Here is a 21,212-nt window from a genome sequence, read left to right as displayed (position 1 = left end):
GAATCATCCTGTGGAACTACTAATGCACGAGGCTTGGCTCTTACAAGCACTTCACCATCCACACCTTTCACCTCCTTAGTCATTAGTAGCTCAGAATGATCTTGGCAAAACTTGACAATTAATGCAAAGTTCCACCAGACTGTGGAGATTTTTGTTAATGTCAGAATGCAGCAAGATAAATATAAGGATGATGCCCTAAATTATCAAGTTACAGATGTTGAACACCTGATGAAAAGTGCTCTGTGTACTCACTACCCATCAAAATCAATGAGTGCTGAAGATGACCAGAACTTTGCAGAAGATACTCAGTTCTTCAGAAAATCTGTTTCCAGATCTATTATATCCTCAACCACATCTCAAAATTACTCTCTTAACCATTCTCCACATGGGATTGTTTTTAATAATGTTCTTTCCCCTTCCCTCAAGTAGTTCTACCTGTTTGCAGTAGACTGAAAACAGATAATTCAGCAAGTCAATACGAACTGGAAATTTAACTTTAGAAGTATGATGGTATAATGGCATTAAAAATAAAATATTTAACTTCCCTTTATAAAAAGGAAAGAAACAAAAGAAAAAATGTACAGTAAGGACCACCATTAAGAGACCAGTTTGGAGGAAATGTCAGAAGACTAAAAGTTCATTCTGCACATTTCTCAAAGTCATACGGGACCTTCAGTTATTCCCTCCAGAGGCAGCCCAGTAGCATTGTCTGCTGTAGGTCTCTCTTCTTTCTTCACTGAGTTCTGATCCAGCAGGCTGACGTAAGATTTGTGACAGGCTGTATTGCCCAAAGGAGGGTAGTGCTGTCTGTAGCAAATATAAGCAAAAATGAGGCCAATGATCCCTCCAACGAAAGCATCTGGAGGAAAAAAGCAACAAAACCAGAAGCAGGTTAGCAGGGAAAGGGCAGCCAGTGGTGACAACTGCAAATGAAAGACATTTGGTTGACGTGAAAGTGTTTCACACAGGAAACGTGAATTTTGAATTTTCCTAAAGAATGTGGAGCCAAATACCACAATCACAGGGGGTACACAAAATCAGTCCTTTGTTGGGGACATCTCCAGCATTTTGAACACCCAAAATTGAGATGGTTGGCTATGTTTTGGGAGATGAACACTGGGAATAGAATGGCCTCCATGGGGTATCAAACACTCCTGATGTTCCAGATCACAGCTGACCATGGGTAGGCAACCCTTGGAACTTCTCCCACTTACAAGAGCAGACTGCCAAGAACAATTTCAAGCTGGATGAATTCTTACCAAAACCACCTGAAAGGTCGAAGACAAAGCATGTCTGTTAACTGATTGAACACCTTTTGAGTATCTTTCTTTGATGTCTTTTATTATCCCATACTCCTACCAGAAAATAAAGATAAAATAAGGCTATTGGATGAGATAGTTGCACTCTCACATGGGCGATTTTAAGTTTTCTATGGAACACTGAGAGGATTCCTTCTGTTTCTAGTTCTGCCTCCTCCTAAAATACTCACCTGATCCTGTGTTTCATTTACAATCAGCAAGAGAAAAATTTCACTGAAAATGCACACTCTTTGAAAGCCTCAGATTTAGATGAAGAATAATGAAGTGAGGCAAAAGGCACTGGTTAAAGTATGACCTGACAACACATTTTATTTTAACGAGGCTTACTCAGCACCATATCACCCGTGTATACCAGTGTTTCCATTCTTTCAATTACTGAGAAACCACAGTGTAATAAAAATGGTGAATCATTGAGTTTACTGGCAAAGAAGGGTAAATCAATACAAATTAATTTTGTCCGAAGTCCTTAAATACAGATTAAATGCCTTACTTGGACAGTTTGATATATATTAGAACAAAGGGGCTGTGGTTCAATTTTCAGTGGGTAATAGATGGTTTGTAATCATCAGAGGAGTGAGAGTCCTTTCATCAGGAATGGCTAGGGCAAGAAAACCTGAAAAAATTAATACTGAGGTTATAAATTTAAGAAATGTGATTATAAGCCACAGTTGAGGAACAGGACTAGATGAAATGACCTAGGAGATGTCTTCTAATCCTATGTTCTCTTCCTCCACATGAAAGAACATAATGAGTCTATCACAAATTAATGTAACAGAGGCTCAAACAAGAATCTAAAAGGTGATTGTGTGCAGACAGTATTTGCAAGCAGACAGAAGCTTATTCTACCCACACTGGAAGCTGACTGATTTCATCAGCCTGCGCCTATCAGACTATAATGGTATTAAAGGTACTGAGGACAAGAATTCCACTGTACAGCATCAATCAACTTGTAAAAAACTTAGTTATTGTGACAAGATTAATTTTCTATAATCCTGTGCTGGGTGCAATTCTCAGATTACCCTACGTTAACTGTGGTTGACTGAATATTGTCCCAGCTGCTTTTTTATTTTGCTTAACAATCAGGTCAAGCCTATAATTACTATTTTTAATTATGGAGAAACACCAGATTTTTGCCAGACTTTTATAAGTTCCCTGGTATTTTAAGATGTGATGAAAACTTGCCCAGATAATATTTTTCAAAACCTTTACACAAATTATGCAACTCTGGGCCTCAGCTTGGGCACCACAGTAGCAGAAATTCCCTACACGGTTTATGCCAAAGATTTCTAACTTACTGACCTTAACTGGGGGTAATAAGCAAAAACTCAGGTAGCTATTTTAACTCCTGTTATTGAAAAAAGCAGTTCTGTCTTTTGTTTGATATCATGGTAGAAATAACTTTCCTTTTTTTTTTTTTTTTTTCCTTTGTCCATAAAGGAAAAAGAATGTTCTTTCAGCCTCAGTACTTAACTTTACTTTTTTCCATACAAAATTTTCCCTTATTCCATGAGTAAACTAACATTTTCAGAATTATAGGACTACACAGGGACATAGGAACTTAAAAGCAGTTGATATATTCAGGATTCACAGTGAAATATCCTAATATTCACCAATACCAATACTAAGGCCTTGAATATTACTCTCTGCAGCCAAATTGAAGGGAGCTCATAAAGTTCTCACAATATTAATGTTCTGAGCACACTCAATGGATTTTTAATATAGGGGTACTCCACTCCATCTTTCACCAGCACTATGCTGAGTCTTGGACTCAAAACTGATGGTCCTTTTTCATTTCCCACAGCATAGTTAAAGCTCCATCACAAAGCCACCATAAATAATTTACCACAATTAGCTGACTCTGCTGAGCATGAAAGCCAAGGCCTGAGGTTCTGTGCTGTGTACAGAGTGAACAAGTCTCTCCCTTGGGAGCACAGTTCTTTCAGGGGAAAGCAGAGGTCACCTGCAGGATAATGTCTGCCAGCACTGTTCTTGGGAAGAGATGAGTTTGCAGCTCCATCTCCTTAAAATTCAAAGGCAGAATAGGAGCAGCTGCGATGAACAGAGTCACAACCCCTTGGGTGCAGTTTTCCTCCACCCAGTATAAAACACCCCATCATAACCTGCCTCATAACACACGTTTCAGTCCATAAATAATTCCTACTCCTGGCAGGAGATAGTACACACTGTAAACACGTGTTCCAAACTTGAGAGTAAACTGCTACTCTCCACATTTTTTTCAGACTCCTCCTTTTCTCTTTAACAGAGAGCTCAAGCCAGCCAAGTGTCAAGTGTTTTCTGTCCCTCCTGCCAGCCTGGTGAGGCAGCACCTTGTGCTCAGCAGTTTCATGCTGGAGGCTCTCTCCAACTCCAGTGCCACTGAGAAAAGGAGAGTAATGAGTCCTGAAACAAGACAAGGCTCTGCTGGAAACCAGGAGACTCCTTAGAGAACATGTCAAGGCTAATGGCTGGTGATTAAGCAGCTGCAGGAGAACAGCAGGAGCACAAGAGAGAAAGAGAAAGCATGGCTGAGCCAGGCTCTGGTGTGCTGGCTGCTGGGTGAGAGGAGGATGCAGCCACGCAGCACTTGATTGAAACTACGTAAAGGAACCAACAGAATGCTGTGACTTTGTACTGGGACTCGGGGCCAGGTTTTGGTAGCAGAGGGAGCTGGCAGGGGTGGCTTCTGTGAGAATCTCCAGAAGCTTCTCCATGTCCAACAGAGCCAACCCCAGCCAGCTTCAGGATGGACCTGTCACTGGCCAAGGCTGAGCCCAGCAGGGATGTGGGAGCACATCTGGGATAACAGATTTAAAAAATGGGAAAAAAAATCTGGACAACTGCAATGGCAGCTGGAGAGAGGAGTGAGAGTATGTGAGAGAAACAGTCCTGCTGATGACATGCACGTCAGTGAGGAAGGAGGGGAGGAGGTGCTCCAGGCACTGTGACAACTGCTGAGTTATCTTTCCCTCAACTCGTCTCGACTCATGAACCTTTCACTGCATTTTCTCTCACTCATCCAACTGAGGAGGGGAGTGACAGACCTGGTGTCCAGCCAGGGTCAACCCAGCACAGTGCTGGGAAACAGGAAACAGCAGGTAACCAGAATGAACCAGGTAATTGAAAGGAGCAGAGAGGACCTTGAGGAGAGCTCAATTTGCAAAGGCAGCAGTGCTGTACCAGCAATGCCACAGAAAGCCAAGATGACCTACATTAACAGCATCAGAAATTCTGTGCATAGTATTTCTTATAGGAATGTAGGCACAATTAGGGAAAAAGTAATTACAAGCTGGTTTACTTAGCAGAAGACAAGAGTAAAGCAAGGAAGCTACAAAGGTGGTCAAGAGGGTCAAGAAATGGTAAAAGAAATGATTGATGGCAGGGTTTTCTGAACTGTAACTCAGCAATATGAGTGTGTAATTAATAAATAGCACAGCCTTCTACAGCAGTTACGTCTCACTCCTGAATTTTAAAGCACTCTGAGACAACAGTGACAGATGCAGCTGATTTGATGGGTGTTGCACTCCAAAAGTGCCTGCTGTGAAGCAGGAGGATGCTGTGGCAGAGACCTGAAGCTCTGAAGGTCAGTGCTAGCTATTTCAACCTTGCATCAATCCAGGAGCAAGGAAAATCTACAGCACACCATTGTGTTGTAACTCACATGATGTAACAAAAAAAAAAGTCAAAGAAATAAATGGCTAAATAAGAAAAAAAAAAGTAGGAAAGAAGGGTACCTCCAGGTCTCACCTTGCCAGTGATGTTTGTAGTCACACATCCGAGACAGGGCGATCATCATGGCACAGTAGAGTGGCAGAATTGCTGCACAGAGCCTCCAGCTCTTCCCACGGCCGTTCTCTGTGAAGCAATGCAGCTTCCCAGCCAGGTAGAAGGTGGTGAAGCCCAGGCCTGAAAATGCAACTGATAAAGCAAAACACATCACTACAGTAAATTGTCATTAGCACTGGTTTGGTTGGTTGGGTGGGTGGGTTTTATTTTAATTAAAGCAGTCATGATCTTACAAACTTTAAGAAATCAGATTTTTGGGGAGGTGAATGGGAAAAGACTTTCTCTCCCACAAGATCCATGACATACATATATTCTCCATAGCAGGGGTGTTACCTATGGAGCAATGCAAGCAACCAGGCAAGGGAGAAGCAAACTGATTTTTTTCTAATATATGTACTCAGTTTGCACATAATTTGATATGTCTGCAAACACTGTGTTGCCTCTAGACATTAACCTATCCCATGAAAATTTAATTGGTTTTTCCTTCAGCAATTTACCTTTTTCCTCTAGGGGAGACATCAGACACTCAAACACTAAATTAAGCATTTAAGCAAATTTTTAACTTGAGTCACAAAAGCTTTTTCGTGCTGCAACCTTCAACATATCTTTCCTATTCTAAAAACTTAAGGTTCAAAGCAGAAAAGGATTCAGACAGTTTGCACTGTAATTGAATTACATTTAAATGAGATTTTTAGGTTCCACTACCCAGTTTCTATAGCACATGCATAACTGGCAGTGATGAGAGAGCTCAGGCACCAAGTTTATGCACTGAACTTCTTTCCTGTTGTAGCTCTTTATGTTCCAGAGAGACACTGGACAAGGGCAGGACTTGTTTGCATCATTTCATCTTCCAGCTGTGTGAATGGAATGATCAAAATGAAATCTGTCTTGGATACATAATATCAAACATGATCCTGAAGCAAAAACTTTCAAATACTTTTACTCCAAAAATACTTTTGTCTTCATATTTCTATTTTTCATCGCAGGATATTATTTTTCAGGTGAACTGAAGTCTGAAGACAGTATTCCCAGGCAGAAGAATCAACTGCTTCGTGGTTTCATTTTCAGGCAATCTACAATGCCCAGCAATTTAGAGGGCTTAAAGGAATATTGCCCAAACTCTAAAGTAGGTGTCCAGTTCACACAGAGGGATATTCAGGATTACTACCATTTACCAGGCAGTTTTACCAGCAATTGTCAGTGTGGTGCACAGCAGCAGCAGCAGATTTAGCTAAAAGGCCTTTGGAGAGAATCTGGTGATATTTTAAAAATTTGTGGGGTTCTTTTTGGGGTCTGCCACATTTCCAGAAGGAGGTGCTCGTGGAAGAACATGGAAGTTCAGCGGGATCTGTGTTTGTACCAAACACCAAGGCAGATCTTGCCTTAGGTGGTTGATGTGTTCCTCTAAACTAAAAGGCAGGAAGAAGAGACTCACAAACACTCCTCTAGGGGAACCCACACCTAATATAAGAGGGAAAAATAATATATAATACTCTAGCTTGTGGCTGTGGAGCTAATATTGTGCAGAGAAGCCTTACACTGCAGAATTTCAGATTGTCTTCCCTCACCCTGCAGTGTGCATGTCCAGAAAGAACTGCTTGACACAACAGTCCCAGTGCACGCAGAGTCAGCAGCAAAAACCATGGAATTAACAGCAAAATGCTCTGGCATGTGGGATATCCATTATAAAAGTAACTGCAGAATTCAAGACAACTCAATTGCTGTGCACTTCGTGTGGGCAACTTTGCTTGATGACTCTATTTTGAAGATGACAGTCAAGAACATTAAGAAAAACAATTCACTCTTCAAGAGTCCTGGGCCTAAAGGTGATATTTGCACTGAAGAATTGGTCCATCAGTAGAATATATTTGAGCACTTCTTCCTGCACCAGCTGGAGCCAATACATCACTGCATCAGGAAGGAAATGCAAATATACACATGCCCTAAAGGGTTACAGCCTGCCTACTGTCCTAGTAAAAACTATTAAGAAGACAGATCCCAAAGATTCAGCAAAACAGTACAAAAACACTTGTAAGCTGTCTTCTTCCAGAAAATAAATCAAATTCTCTTTATATTAAGTAGGGAAAAGCAATGTAAAATACCAACCAGACCTTATGGAGACATTGTTGTAAATGAAAAGAAGAAAATCACTCTGAGTTAGTTTAAAACAGTGTTAACACAAGAATCATGTCAATACAAATTCCAGACACAAATATTTAATTGATTTTAAATGTTGTAACAGGAGAAAGGAATGAGGAAATTAGATATTTTTAACAATTGGTGTGGCTAACTCAAATCAGAGTCCTGATGCCACAAGTTGCTGAACTCAGGAAAGTCTCCTGAGACAAGCCCCAGGTTCGGTCATTGTTAAAATGCTTTAAAATGCATTATCATTATTGGAATAAATAAAACTACATTAGACTCAACTGTTCAGTTTGGCTCTATGCCATTCTTTTAAAAAACAGTGAGTTCACAGGCGAAATAAGGAGGATGACAGCATCTGGTGACACCACAGATCCCATCCTGACACCTGATTCCCTCCAGACAGGGGATTTAGGTGAGTTGAAAAACCTGTTTGTACAGACCAAACCAATTACCAAGTTGAAATGCATATGGTGAGAAACTGTAAACAAGAATCTGATCTAAAGCACCCCAAATAAATTATTCATTAAAAAATGTAATTGCTTTTGTGAGTGTTTTCTGAAATTTAAACTACCCCAGGAGGATCTTCAGCTTCTCAAGTTTTAATGGATGCTTTGCTAAGCACACAACAAATGCCTTTTTTACATTAAGCAGTTTTTGAACTGAAGAAAAACCCCTCAACTTACTTAGGTGACATCAAATTACAAAACTGCAAAACCACCATTGGAATGGCCCTTGTCAGGCTCAGAGAAAATGGTCCATCTCTTTGTCTGCAATGCTTTATTCTTGCAGTGATTACTGTATATTTCCCAAATGCAAACACAGACTATTCATCTCTGGAATTGCTCTGCAGCCTACTGAGGAATTCCAGCAGCTAGGGCTACTGCTGAATGTTTTCAGTTTCACACTGTTCAAAGACTGTAATATTTATCTTTTTTGAAGGAAAAAGTATGATACCAAATGAGTGCATAAATTTTAATGCTGAAATTCAATTCAAAGAGCATTTTCTAGAAGTACAATTCCCAAAGAATGTTATGAGCTTCTTATCACAAAATATTTTTACTTTTTTTTTTTTTTTACAAGTGGGACAGTCAATCACCTTCCCTTTGGTTTAGCTTTATTAATTTATTTTCACAGAGATAGACAGTTCAGCAGAGGCAACATGAAAAGCACATCACAAAATACAAATATATGCAGGGACTTGGGAAATAAAAAAGAGATGTTGGAGACAGAGACATGTTAGAACAAAAACAGACTTATATTATCTGAAAAGCAAGAGTGTTAGTCATTAGATTGTTTTTGCACCGCTGTCACAGTGAATTCTTATGAACCTTTTGAGGTTTTGCTGGTGACATGTTTTTTTATGCACCTTTCCAGATACTTCATCTCACCTGAAATACCTAAAGTGGCCTCAGGATGCATCTCATTGCCACCAAAAAATGAGAACTAAGTTTTGATTTGTTCAGTTCATGCTGTCTTTTACAAAAAGTCCTAAAATTGAACCTTTTCCATGGCCTGCTTTTCCACTTCTGTGGATAAAAACCTTGAACAAATCTCCCTTCTCTGAGAACATAGGAGAGGGAAAATTAAACCAGCTCAGATCCTGCAATTACTTCTAAGAATTTCTCTTTTTAAACACAGTATCAAGGCACAAGCTTTAGATCACTGCCTCTCCAGCTCTAATACAAATTACAGCCATGTGGGCATTTATGAGATATCTAACAACAAATAATCACTACCAAGAGCAATTTTTTCTTTTCCAGTTCAACACTGGAAGATACCAAGTCCCACCCACTGGGATCAGGGTAACTTCTTGCTTCCTGCTTTGCCATGCCTGTGCCATCATCCTGGATAAGGATCACATCCTGTGCAACCACTTGTCATTCCATTCACCATGCCAAGTATTTGCATCACCCATTCAGGGATGTGCACGTAAATTAAAGCTTGTTTGAAGGAAATTGGCCCAGGCACACAGATTAGCATATAAAATACAGTTAGAAGACAGGCTGAAGAGTATCTTTATGGATGGAATTTTTTTTACAGTGGAGGATCAGAATGCTTCTGTCAAGCTCATGGTCAGCAGTGTCAAGGAGTTTACTGGATTATACCAGTTTTAGTACTGCAAATACATAATCCCCCTAAACACTTCAAAAAGAAGCTAGGGAAACCCCAGGACTATGCCCAGCCTGAGCAGAAATAGATCTCTGCTTCTCTTCTCATGGTGTGAGATGCAGCAGGAATAGGAAAATGTGATTTATTCCTGCAACACTGCAACACTGCAAAGTGCAAAGCAACAAAGGCTGAGCTATCCACCAAGAGGAATTTATCACTGGGGTTTTATGTAGAGAAGTAGAGTTTGAACAAGGGGAAGGCGGATGACTTCGAGCCTTTTCAAGCCCACTTTCAAAGTGAACCAGGATGCCAAGGAGAAAGAGGCTGCACAGCAACATTCACTGTCACTGAATTCAGTGGGCTCCAAACTTGCCAAAAACTCTCTTGAGAGAGACTTTTAAATAACTCCCTTGAGAAAATCAGGGACTGGACAGTTGGACATCTTCATTTCCAATTCAGTCTAGAACGAAGAGTTGCTCTCCATTCTGGAGTATGCAGTAGGTTTGGGATTAATCTCTTTAATCATGCAAAGAAAAAGGAGAAAATATAATTTTTTAAAGTGTTAAATAACTGAATTGTTCAGCATGGAGAAGAGAAGGCTCCTGGTCTAGTGGGAGGTGTCCCTGCCCATGGCAGAGGGTGAAACTGGATGATCTTTAAGGTCCCTTCCAACCCAAACCCCCATTGATCCTACATCCTACAGTGTAAAACAAATGCATAGAAAATGTTGGCCAGGTGGGATAAATCCCAGTGAGGAACCACTGTTTTACACTGCCAGAATTCATGTATTAAAATCCTTTTGGTTTTGGTTTTTTGTTTTTCAATTCAGGAAAACAGGAAAGCCTTTTGGAGGCCTGCTTGAGACATACACATAGTCTGAACCTCAAACAGGCTTGAAAGAGCTGATTTATTATTAAGGCTGGAAAACTAAACTTTAAGGAGTTCATTTCACAAGCCCCTCATGAATTCCAACAGTCCTTGTTGTTGAGTATTCACAGCTAATTATGTCAGAGAAGAGGTAGAAGCATTAAACATGACAAACATAACCATTCCTGAGTATACTTGAAATTTGAATTAAGAAGCCAATAAACCACACAGGACTTTTTTTTTTTCCCTTGCGTATCTAAGAAATCCATTTCGTATTTCCCTGGATTCTTTTATAAAAGGATGAAATATTTTAGTGGGACAGTGCCATACAGCTGTTAATTAAGAGATTTATCTTGAAAATAGGGGAGTAGCAGCAATTACTGCCAAAAACCTGTGGCTTGTAGCTCATTTGTTACTTAAAATGTTCATTTTCAAGTGAAGGAAATATGATTATCCTCCATGAAATTGCTAGCTAAAAATAATTAACAGTTCAAATTTAGATACCCAACTATAATTACAAGTACTGAGGTAATATTTTATAAAAATTATCACGGGATAGCAAACATTTCTATTGAAATTCAATTTTTTCACTCTGAAGCACATAAATCACTTTAATTCTTCAAAGAAATGGATGTCTCTTAACATGTAAAAATATTTTCATTCTTACAACTGACTAATTTTAATTATTTAGCAGAAAAGGGGAGGAGGAGCTACTTGTCCTTTCACTCTAATGGCATAATATTTCCCAGTCAACTTTTTTCTTTGTAGTGGCACAGCAAGAAACATCACAAATGCTATGTTCACTTAATTAGTGCTTCATCAAGCAAGTCTGGTGCGAGTATAAATTATATAATCAGCTTTAATATCATCAGAGAAGGCAACTCCTCGGGGATAATACAACAGTAATGCTTTATACAGTGACAATCACTGAGTGGAGCAGTCAATTGTCAAGAGACAGAGACAATGGAATATTAAGAACCAGCCAGTCACCAGCAAAGGTGCTGGGATGTTCTGAGAGCTGTTCTTACCTGGCTTAGAAGACAATTCACCCCCAGTCTGCTGTCACAAAATTTGTAACTGGTTTAGAGAAGGAAAAAACCCCAAGAGGCTTCTCTCTTCTTCTCCCAAAACCAAGGAGGGGACTAGACAGAAACCTAATGTAGGAGTAATCTTGGCAACGTTTTCTGCCCAAATAAGCAGAGTCCAGCTGGGAGGAATGGGACACAGCTGAGCAAATGCAGACACTGCTCTGTGAACCAGTTATCAGGACCATAACTGTTAGAGGTAAATTCCCATTTCCAAGGAACACCATAGAACAGTACACAGAATCAAGGCCAGATCCATGAATATTCACATCCAGATTATTCTCCTGCTCATCATGTTTAACACCTACGCATCACCTGCCCTGCTGCAAGATGCATTCTCTGCATACAGTGATATTCTCCATTGAGATTCCAACCTCCTTGCCATACTAAACAATACCAGAAAGTCATATCATATCTTATTGTTTGATAGCATAAATATCTTTTAACCATTGGCTATTGACTTTTTTCTTATTTACATCAACTAGCAGTTCCATTTTTCTAGACAAGATCTTCCTGTGCTCATCCACACAAACTTACTGAATTCAAGCAGGTAATGAAGGAAGACAGAGCAGGGAACTTGGGGAATGGAACAGAAAATAACAGAATACTTCACTTGGACGGGACCAACAATTGTCATCTAGTCCAACTGCCTGACCACAGCAGGGCTGAAGCTGAAGCAAATTATTAAAGGCAGTGTCCAAATGTCTCTTAAACAGTGACAGGCTTGGGAAACGCTGCCAGCCTCTCTGGGAAGCCTCTTCTAGTGTGTGGCCACCCTCTTGGTAAAGCCATTCTTCTAATATTGAGTCTGAACCTCCCCTGGCACAGCTTTGAATCATTCCCACGTGTCCTGTCACTGAAACCCAGGGTGAAGAGATCAGCAAAGACAGGCTAATAAAATGGAGAATAAAATAACTTATCACATGATAGAGAATTTCTGGCATGACAGAGCAAGTGATGCTTTAAATATTTTGTGATATTTAAATATTTTTAAATAAGATTTCATACTACTCAACAGTCATACTAAATCATATTTAGTCCCAAGTGTCTGCAGAAATGCTACAATAGCATAAACATCTGGTCAATCATTCTGATTTCTATCTGCTGATTAATTCCCTCAGTAAAACCATCCAGACATTTCTTCCTTCCCCCCACCTCCCCTGTGAGTGATTTTTTAAAAAATTCTTCCCATGCTATTTCTTCCACAAATCCAACTTGCATTGCCTTCCAGCATGATCAGAAACTCCCAAAATAATCATTCTCCAAAAGTTTCTGGTTACTTAAACAAAATGTAGGAACCAGATTGAGAGACTCCTATAAGCACTGTCTTGGTTCAGGTAGAAACAAAGGAAAACCGAAAGTCTCGAGAGAAAACCACCAGACAAATCAGTGGATTTCAACAAAGCAGTGTTAGTTTTAAAAATATTTTGCATAAATATTTGTCACGTGGGTTTTGTTTGAGAAAACACTGGTGTCATTCTTTGCTCAGTCTTCTGCAGAAGGAATGGGGAAAAAATTACTATTCACTTACCTCCAAGAGCTCATGCTTTCTACCTAGAACTGACAGCATTAGCAAAATCCAAATGAGGCTTTCTGCAGGTGCTTTTTTTTTTTTCTTTCTGGCATAAATAATATACTTGATTTCCTGCATTTATCTCCTAGCTTTTATCTCAAGAGCCTTTTAATATCCCCTTGCTTTCAAGAGACCTAAATTAATGTTTTCAGAAAATGTTATGACTGAGATTTCTGCCTTTTGATAAATCAGTCAGCCACCTCTAAAGGAAGGTGCCTGGCATTTTAAGTTCATCATTCAATTTCAAGGGTTTTATTGAGTTATTTTTCTTTTGCTTATAGCAGAATTGTAGCTGGTACTCCTGATTCTAATTAAATAATTCTGGATTGACTCCGAGTTATTTTCATTAGAAGAACATGATCTTGTGTGTGTCAGGTCTATCCTTTTTGCTGCTCAAAGGGGTTTTGAGTCTGCAAGTAGGATTTGGAGACTGATCACAACTAATTCTTTTTGGGTGGAAAAGACCCACCCAACTTATAAAGGTGAGTGCTCTGTGGAGTTTTAAAGTCCTCATGGAAACAGAATGGTTGGGTTTGCTTCCAAGTAGCTCTAATATAGGTAGAACACCCTCACACATATTCTGATTTATTCTTACCATGGGCTGGAAGACCACACCATGTGCTGCAATGGCAGCTCAAGGAATCTCAATATTTGCCAGTACAGTAGTGAGATTTCTTCCTTAAAGATGGTCAGGAAGTGATGTTCCAGCCTCCTCTGAGTTAACAACCTTCTGTTTTCAAACCAGACTTGTGCTTTCTGACCCATTTCACTCCAGAGAAGAGCTGTCACTACAGTTCACTGATGGAAATTGATCTTTAGATCTCTGGTGTGACTCAAAGTCCTTTTAACTGAAAAGGTCAGGCAGAAGAGCAATGGTCTCTACTTTAGATACAGCTGAAATCTACAGCATCACAACAAAATCTTCTGCAGGCTGTGAAACCAAGCATTTACCTTAACCTTAGCTTACATATTTTGCCTAAAAAGCTAAAGTTAGGCAAGAGGAAAGGAAGAATTAGACTGAAAGGTAATTAAGCTCCTGCCCTGCACAGATAAAAGCAAACCGAACAGAAATAATAACCAAGAAACAGCAGTAGCTGCTGGGAAAATTGGTTTAGTGGAGCTAAGATCAGAGATTTCCTTACGCTGCAGTTCACTTTAACTTCAGCTTTTTACATATTGTAAAAAGTAAATATTTTACATATTTACCATTTTGTCTGTGAGGTAAGTGTAAACTATAGCTTGAAAGGCAAGGAAAAGAATTTTCACTTCTAAAGGGCCATTATTTTCTCAGACATATCAAGACACCTTCATTCATCAAGGAGGTAATTAAAAAACATATGACAACATAAGTCACTGTTATTGTCCCCACAGCCTCTGACTGCATTCTTCATTTCAGATTTCTTATTAAATTCTCTGATTTCTTCAGCAATATTTAACAGTAATCTCTACAAGCCTCTCTCAGCCAATATAATAAAAAGAAGAAAACCAAAAACACCCACACAAGAAATGAAAGCTCTCACCAGCTCTATGTTAACATTCATTCTATAAAAATAAAATTGAGATGCTACCACAAAATCATTTCTCCAAAATTCTATTTTTTCCTTGCAAAGAGGAATCTCTAGACTCAATAAAGATTTTTATTAAAAAAAAAATCAATGACACAATTTAGCCAAAAGTTAACTTTTCAAACTAATTTAAGTAACTAAATTTCAGCTACAAAAATAAAAATCACATGAGGGTTTTATTTATTTTGCTGCTGATAAAGAAATTTTATACAGGATATGGTAACTTTTAATTGATTATGTTCCCATAAACCCATCCAATCCAATGTGAAATTGTAAGTTCAATAATCTTTGCAGCCACTATATTAAAATGATTAATTTTTAGTGAGTTTGGCTTCCAGTCAGTTGATGGGATCTTTCTCTCAGGGACCAGTAGCCAGCAGGAATCTCCTGAATTCCAACAGAGGAAATACAAATTCCTGTACTGGGGGAGTACATCCCAATTCTGCCAGTAAAAGGTGAAGAGACAATTGGCACCAATTAAAGCACAGGAAATTCCATTTAAACATAAGAAATAACATTTTCACTGTGACCATGGTCAGGCATTGAACCAGGTTATCCTGTGAGATAGGCTGTGGAACCTTCATATTAAATCAAAACTCAACTGGAAATCATCCTCTGGAACCTCCTCTCCCTGACCCTGCTTTGAGTAGTGGCAGGAACTGCACAATTTCCAGAAGAACATTTATCCTAGAAGTTGGTGGATCAAACTATAAGCTGATACAAACCAGACTAGCAAGTGATTATTCATTTTTTCCCAGCAGACACATCAGGTTGAAGATGTTGGTGTGGCTATTCATGGCCAACATGGGATCAATCTCCCCCTGACCACCAACACTCAGCACGCTCCAAGGAGCTTAAATTAACCTCTCACCAAGCCACTATTTTTCCTTCAGTACCATGGTACCAAAACCAGTTTCATGCAACTTCCTCTAATCAAATTCCTTAGCTGAAAAACCCAGCTTCAATAGTTCTGGCCAATTCAGAAATAACACATTTAAAAATAGTCCCTAAATAAAGTTGAAGCCAAAACTGGCGACTGCAATCTGCTTGCAAATGTTTTGAGCAGAATAAGAGCCTAAAGGGAGTTATATCGTGAAGAATTAATCACTTCCCTTAAGAAAGGAAACAAGGTCAAGAATCTGGCATTAAATTCACACAGGATTCTTGGTGTTTCTAAATAAATTGTGTTGTGTTACTATTATTTACCCGTACTTGCTTGTACAAGTACTCCATTACTACAATCACAGCAGCATATGGGATATCTCCCGGTCTAGGATTTTTTTTTCTTTTAAGCTAAACAGCCCATTCTGCTGAACAATATTTGAAGCAAGCCTGTATTTACTGTTCTGACAACAACATATGAACATAAACACTTAAGATGTAGCCATGTCGTGGTTTTGGCAATGCCAAGACTCATTCATTAAACTATATTAACACAAGCACAGGCTACTTTTGCAGCATGCTTTTTTGCTTGCTGTTGGTGGCCTGTCCTCATTAATACAGGTGATATCTGGGTCAAAGATCCAGTTAAAACACTATGGACCAGGTATTTATTCCTTTGATTTAGAGCTCTGTATCCTAAACTTGGTATCACCAACTTGGAAAGATGATCTGGATTTATATTTTAAGCCAGAATTCATTTCAGACAGGAACTGGGAGAAGACTTGGACAAAACCCAACTCATAAAATTTGGTAGAACCAGTTGATATTTATGCCATTGCCAGGACATAAAGTGAGAAGAGAATTTGCTCCTTTAGTTCCCAGCTCCTTACAGCCACCTGACTGGTGATGTGGCAAGGTCACAGGTAGTTTACTGCTCATATTCTTCTGCTCTCCTCTGAGAACTCTTTAGAGGTCCCAGGGAATTGCAACATTTTTAAGCTGCAGCTCACAAACCCTACGTGCTTTCAGAAATGTGAGCTCTCACATGGAAAACATGCTCAGTATTCCTGTCACCTTAATTAAACGTGTTCTTGACATATGGTCCTCTGCTTACAAGTGGAATCAGTCTTCCTTGTGCATGAAAAAACCCTGGTGGCTTCTAGGCTGAACATGCTCCCTGAAAAAAATTAGATCTATTCTCCAAACAAAGATATTTACCCAATTATAGCAATTATAACCAATTATAGCTAATTGCAATTTAAGGCTAACACAGGATCTAGAAAGCTGACATTCTCCCTCAGGACCCCAGGATAATAATACAAATTCTAAATTCTGTCACCAAAATAAACTCAGACCTCCCAGTCCACACAAATACCAGACAATCAAATGCTCCCTTCTTGTAGCCTGTATAAAGAGTGGCACGTTGTGAAATCTTCCTTGGGCTGGCAAATGCATAAAGCTACTCAAAGTAACAAAGAACTGTTAATTAAAAGAACCCTACTGATTTCTTTTCCATTTTTAATTACTGAATATCTGGCTTACCTGGGACTGCTTCACTGGATATAAACCTGGAATTACAAGCATTTATTTCCCATGCACATGATTTTTAGATAAATAACACTCCAGGACTTGTAAGTTCATATTTTGTTTGTGGAGAGATCTTGCCAGCCTGACAGAAATGTCAAAGCGACATCAGACATGAGATAAAAAGGAAGAAATCAATTACAAAAAGCTTTCTATCCATCCCATCAGAATAATGTATGCCTGCAAATTCAGTGATCTTTTCAGGTCCCAGTTGTGCACGTGGCTCATCCAATCAACTGTTCTGTGTTGGTTCACCTTAATTTTCCTCTTGCATTCACTTAAATGCTCTTTATCCATACACCACATTTTTCATCAGCTGGTGTGCTGGGTGATCATTAGCAATAAAAGGTTTCTACTGATTTCTGCACAATTTGTTCTGTTTGTTTCATTGAATACACTCAATCATTCTATCTGTATGTCCATCCATTTGGTTGCTCATTTTTGATCTGTTACTTGCTGCTGCTGTTTGCATGTTGTTGCAAGGAGCAAAAAGTGCATCTGGAGAGGAGGGGAAGCCAGGAGGTCTCTCCAAGGCAGGCTGCCCAAAGGCTGTCTGCAAGAAAACTCTTCAGAGCACACACAGGAAGGACAGAGGCAGGAAAAAATGCTGCATTTATGATCTTCATAAACATCACTCTTTTGATGAAGTATGAGCATAGAGAAGCTGCATGGTACCGTCACAGGTGGTAGCTTTAAAGTAGTAAAATTGCCAACGGATTATAAAACCATGGAAATGCTAATTATGGAAAAAACAAATCTGTATTTTGGAGTTATTCTGGGTGTCAGAATAGCAACATTTGCATGACTCAGGAACACCTCTGAGCTACTGGACACAGGCAGGAGTCTTGGATCCCTACATACAAATGTCCATTCCCTCACACAAGATACTCTGGCAGTACACTGGAAAAGAAGCAAAACGGGCTCCAAAAAATCCAGAAGATCCAGAGATTTCTTTGATCCTGTGGAACATGCAAGCCACTCTCTGGCTTTACAAAACAGTCTGTACTTCACACATTTTCCTTCTTTGTATGACATTCACTCGTTGGCCCAGGGAGGTGAAGCCAAGAAAATCATCTGTGCTCCAATAAAGGAGCACTCTCCCTCAGGGCACAAGCTGGCTCTGAGAGTGGTAACAGGTGGTTCACAACATTTTTATGGAGTAAGCAAGGTCAGGCCAGGCCATCTGGGAGTGCCAGTGTTGTCACTCTTGATACACATCCCTGCATTACACCCTTGCAGCTCCCCATTTCGAGCACCACACACTTCCTTGTTAAAGGCCTCGTCTTGCTTGGATGAGGTTTTAGATTCTGGTGTAACAAAGCTTGTGACTGACAGCCTAGCCTAGAAATGTCTTAAGAAAAACTGCTTTGAAGATGAAAATGGCTCTTGACTGAAGTGTCTAACCCTTCTTTATGAGCTGCCTGGCAGCTTTTATTTGTGATTTATTTTCCTCATGGGTTCAAGTGAAGTAGGAAATACCAAACTGTAGTGGGCTACTTGTAACCATCATACCAGGAGAGGTACTAGTTTATGTCAACTCTCATCCTCCCCCCCTACATTTCTGTAGTCATGAAAATAGAAAAAAAAAATCCCACAAACACTAACAGAAACCAAAAAACCAATTTTGGTGCTGTTCCATGAATTTCACAACACACAGAGAAGGGGTGGCAGAAATTTGAAGAGTGGAACTCCTTCACTTTACCTCATAACAATCTTGTGCTGAAGGAAGGGAGAAAGGTGCCAAGAAAAAATTTTGGACTGAGATTATGGAGGGAAAGTTTGCAAATACCTACACATTAAGAAGACAGGAAGGACAGTTTTTAAAACTGAGCTAAGAAAATGGAGAATTATAGCACAATTTGCAAACATGAATTACTATACCTCAAACATCCTCATAGGTGTAGGACAGCAGTATAATGGTGCACTTCCCATACCACTTTTTTGATTTTCACTCTTTATTCTACCGGGAATGAACTGAAGAAACTAAATTCATGATCACAACTATAAACTATTCTTGATAAAACTGACAATTCTGGTCATCGAAATAATTTTGCTGCAGAGAAGGAGTAAGGGTTAGCATTGTATGATTGTCAAATTAAATGCTTTCCTTCTCCATTAGGAGACTAAACTATGAATGGATTTTTAAGGCTTGTCAGGGACTTAGATATTATAACATCAGGCTTCAAACAGCTAAGCAGTTCAAGCAGCTGCAGAATTGCCTCACTCCAACATACACATACCAACTGATAAAAATTACTGAATACATAATATCTTTTCATTCTAATCAGATTTTAATAAAAGGTTTTGGGATGGGAAATAGTTGACTCAGCCACATGCTAATCTTATGTCAGTGATAGAGAAAGTTGCTCTCATAATTCTGATCTAAGTACTCTGGGACATCATTCTGCTCCAATAAACTTGGTGTGAGCTGCAGCACCATAACTCAGTGCTTATGCAGCCAGGGCCAGGTAAAAGGAAAGCCCCAGGACTCCTTCTGTGGCTGCCCCACTGGCTTAGAACTAAAGCTTTTAACTTATCCACAAACATCTACTACTCTCTTATTCATTTCTGGGCCTCAAACAAGAAAGAAAGAGCAAAACCAGCTCACAGTTTCATTCCTCTCATCACCAGACTCGCCTGCAATATATACTTCTGCCCAATTAGGAAATTTGAAGTTACTACTTTCAAAAAAATTCCATAGACACGACTTAGTGGTTCTCATTCAGCAGTTCTTAGAACAGCTGAAGGCAGCAACTATTATTGGCCAAAAAACCCCCCAAAAAAGCTCACAGTAATCAAGTTATTTTACAGATGAAAAGATATTTTATTAGACATGATATAAAACACACTAGAAGTCATCTCCTCAAGATAGAGAAAGGAACCTTTACAAACACCTAAGTTAGTAAAACTAATTGAATCAGATAGATGAATTCTCAAAAAGCCACCTAAGCATCTGTCAGGATACAGCACAAACTGGGAGTATCTGATCAAACCATGAGACCTAGATTGAGGACCACCTCAAAGCCAAAAGAAGAGTGATTTTACTGTCTTACTTTATACTCCAGTGGAATATAACAAAATAAATACTTACTATATAGACAAAGGTCTGCACTGGGGAACAGATGCCCCTCAGAATCACAGTGTTCTGTAACCTTGAATATGCTTCACTCTACTGACAGTCCTGCTAGGACTCTGAATGAACTCAGGTGGTTCCCAAGATAAGGAAGGGTCACAGGCTCATGACTTTATTTCCAGAAGGAAATTTCTGACTTTCTGAATGTCAGAAATTCAGATTCCTCCAGTAAAAATCAGGTTCACAATCCAGCAGAAAAGGATCAACCCCAAACCACAGAAAGGACAGCTTTTTACAAAAGAGGCATTGTGTTTAAATGAACTTACAGGAAGAGTGGATGCTTGGAAAGCTTTTCCTGCCTTCAGAAACCAGGTCTGGATCACCTGTGCAGTGCATTTCAGAGTTCATTACTCCATCTGGAAAGCAGCGGTAAAAGAAATCGGGACGCGGTCTACAAAAAACACCATGGATATTAAAAACACAGAAGCTGTAGTAACAGATAAACCTCAGAGTGATTATTACATTTACTGCTTATTACACACATGCAGGTTGCTTTTTCCTAGAGTGATCCACCTTGCACAGAGCAAAGTGTAATGACCCCCACATTTCACAGGCCTTGCTAAAATGCCCAGCTCAGAACATCCTCAAAACAACCACCAAAATCTAAAGCCAGCCTTGATGCTGTCTCAATGAATTGAGAAAACTTTTGAGTTTCTTCCGACCCTGCTGTGAGCTGGGCCTGTAGGTTTGACTGGTGTCATACTGATCCTGAGCTAATAAACCACATGGAGAAGAAAAGTGAATGATCACAGATTCAGAGACAAGCTGACAACAAAATACTTGTTTTGAGCTTATTCCTGCCTAAGGAAGAGGGTGTATTCTTAATTATTTTAAAAGCACCCTTCAAATAAAAGTGCCAAGTGCCATTACTGTCAGGGCATCAACACTGCAGCAGAGAGGGTTCATCAGAAACCAAACACAAATACTTCTTCCTCAGTGCTGCAAAACATCCCAACAACAAAAGCAGTGCTGGACTCTGTCAAATATTGGGTGAATTCAAGTCAAATGTGTACTTTTCAGCTGAAATTATTCCAAATTTTGATAAAGAGACAAAAAGTACCTAAAAACATATTTTTCAGGGAGTTTTGTTTGCTAGATTTTTCTAAGCCCTTCATTCAAAATTATGCTTCCCTAAAGAAATAGTCTACCTAGGAATCCATTTACTTC

The 21,212-nt window shown here is 39.4% G+C and overlaps 1 protein-coding gene across 2 annotated transcripts in view; it reads right to left on the bottom strand.

Moving 5' to 3' along the window:
* Window positions 1–659: 659 nt before the first annotated feature.
* PLPP4 (phospholipid phosphatase 4) overlaps window positions 660–21,212 on the bottom strand; it is a gene marked incomplete at both ends in the record, with an annotated part of 45,737 nt that continues 25,184 nt past the window's right edge. Inside the window, 3 exons of one of the 2 annotated variants that reach the window (XM_082285684.1) lie at window positions 660–859; window positions 5,064–5,234; window positions 20,312–20,436. In XM_082285684.1, the coding sequence (XP_082141810.1) occupies window positions 660–859; window positions 5,064–5,234; window positions 20,312–20,436 (496 nt within the window). The remainder of the gene's footprint in view (window positions 860–5,063; window positions 5,235–20,311; window positions 20,437–21,212) is intronic. The other variant, XM_082285685.1, reaches the window with a different exon arrangement.

The sequence above is a fragment of the Coloeus monedula genome, assembly GCF_965178545.1.
Source record: "Coloeus monedula genome assembly, chromosome: 8".
In the NCBI taxonomy this organism is placed as follows: domain Eukaryota; kingdom Metazoa; phylum Chordata; class Aves; order Passeriformes; family Corvidae; genus Coloeus; species Coloeus monedula.
This window is presented reverse-complemented; position numbering and strand designations above follow the sequence as displayed.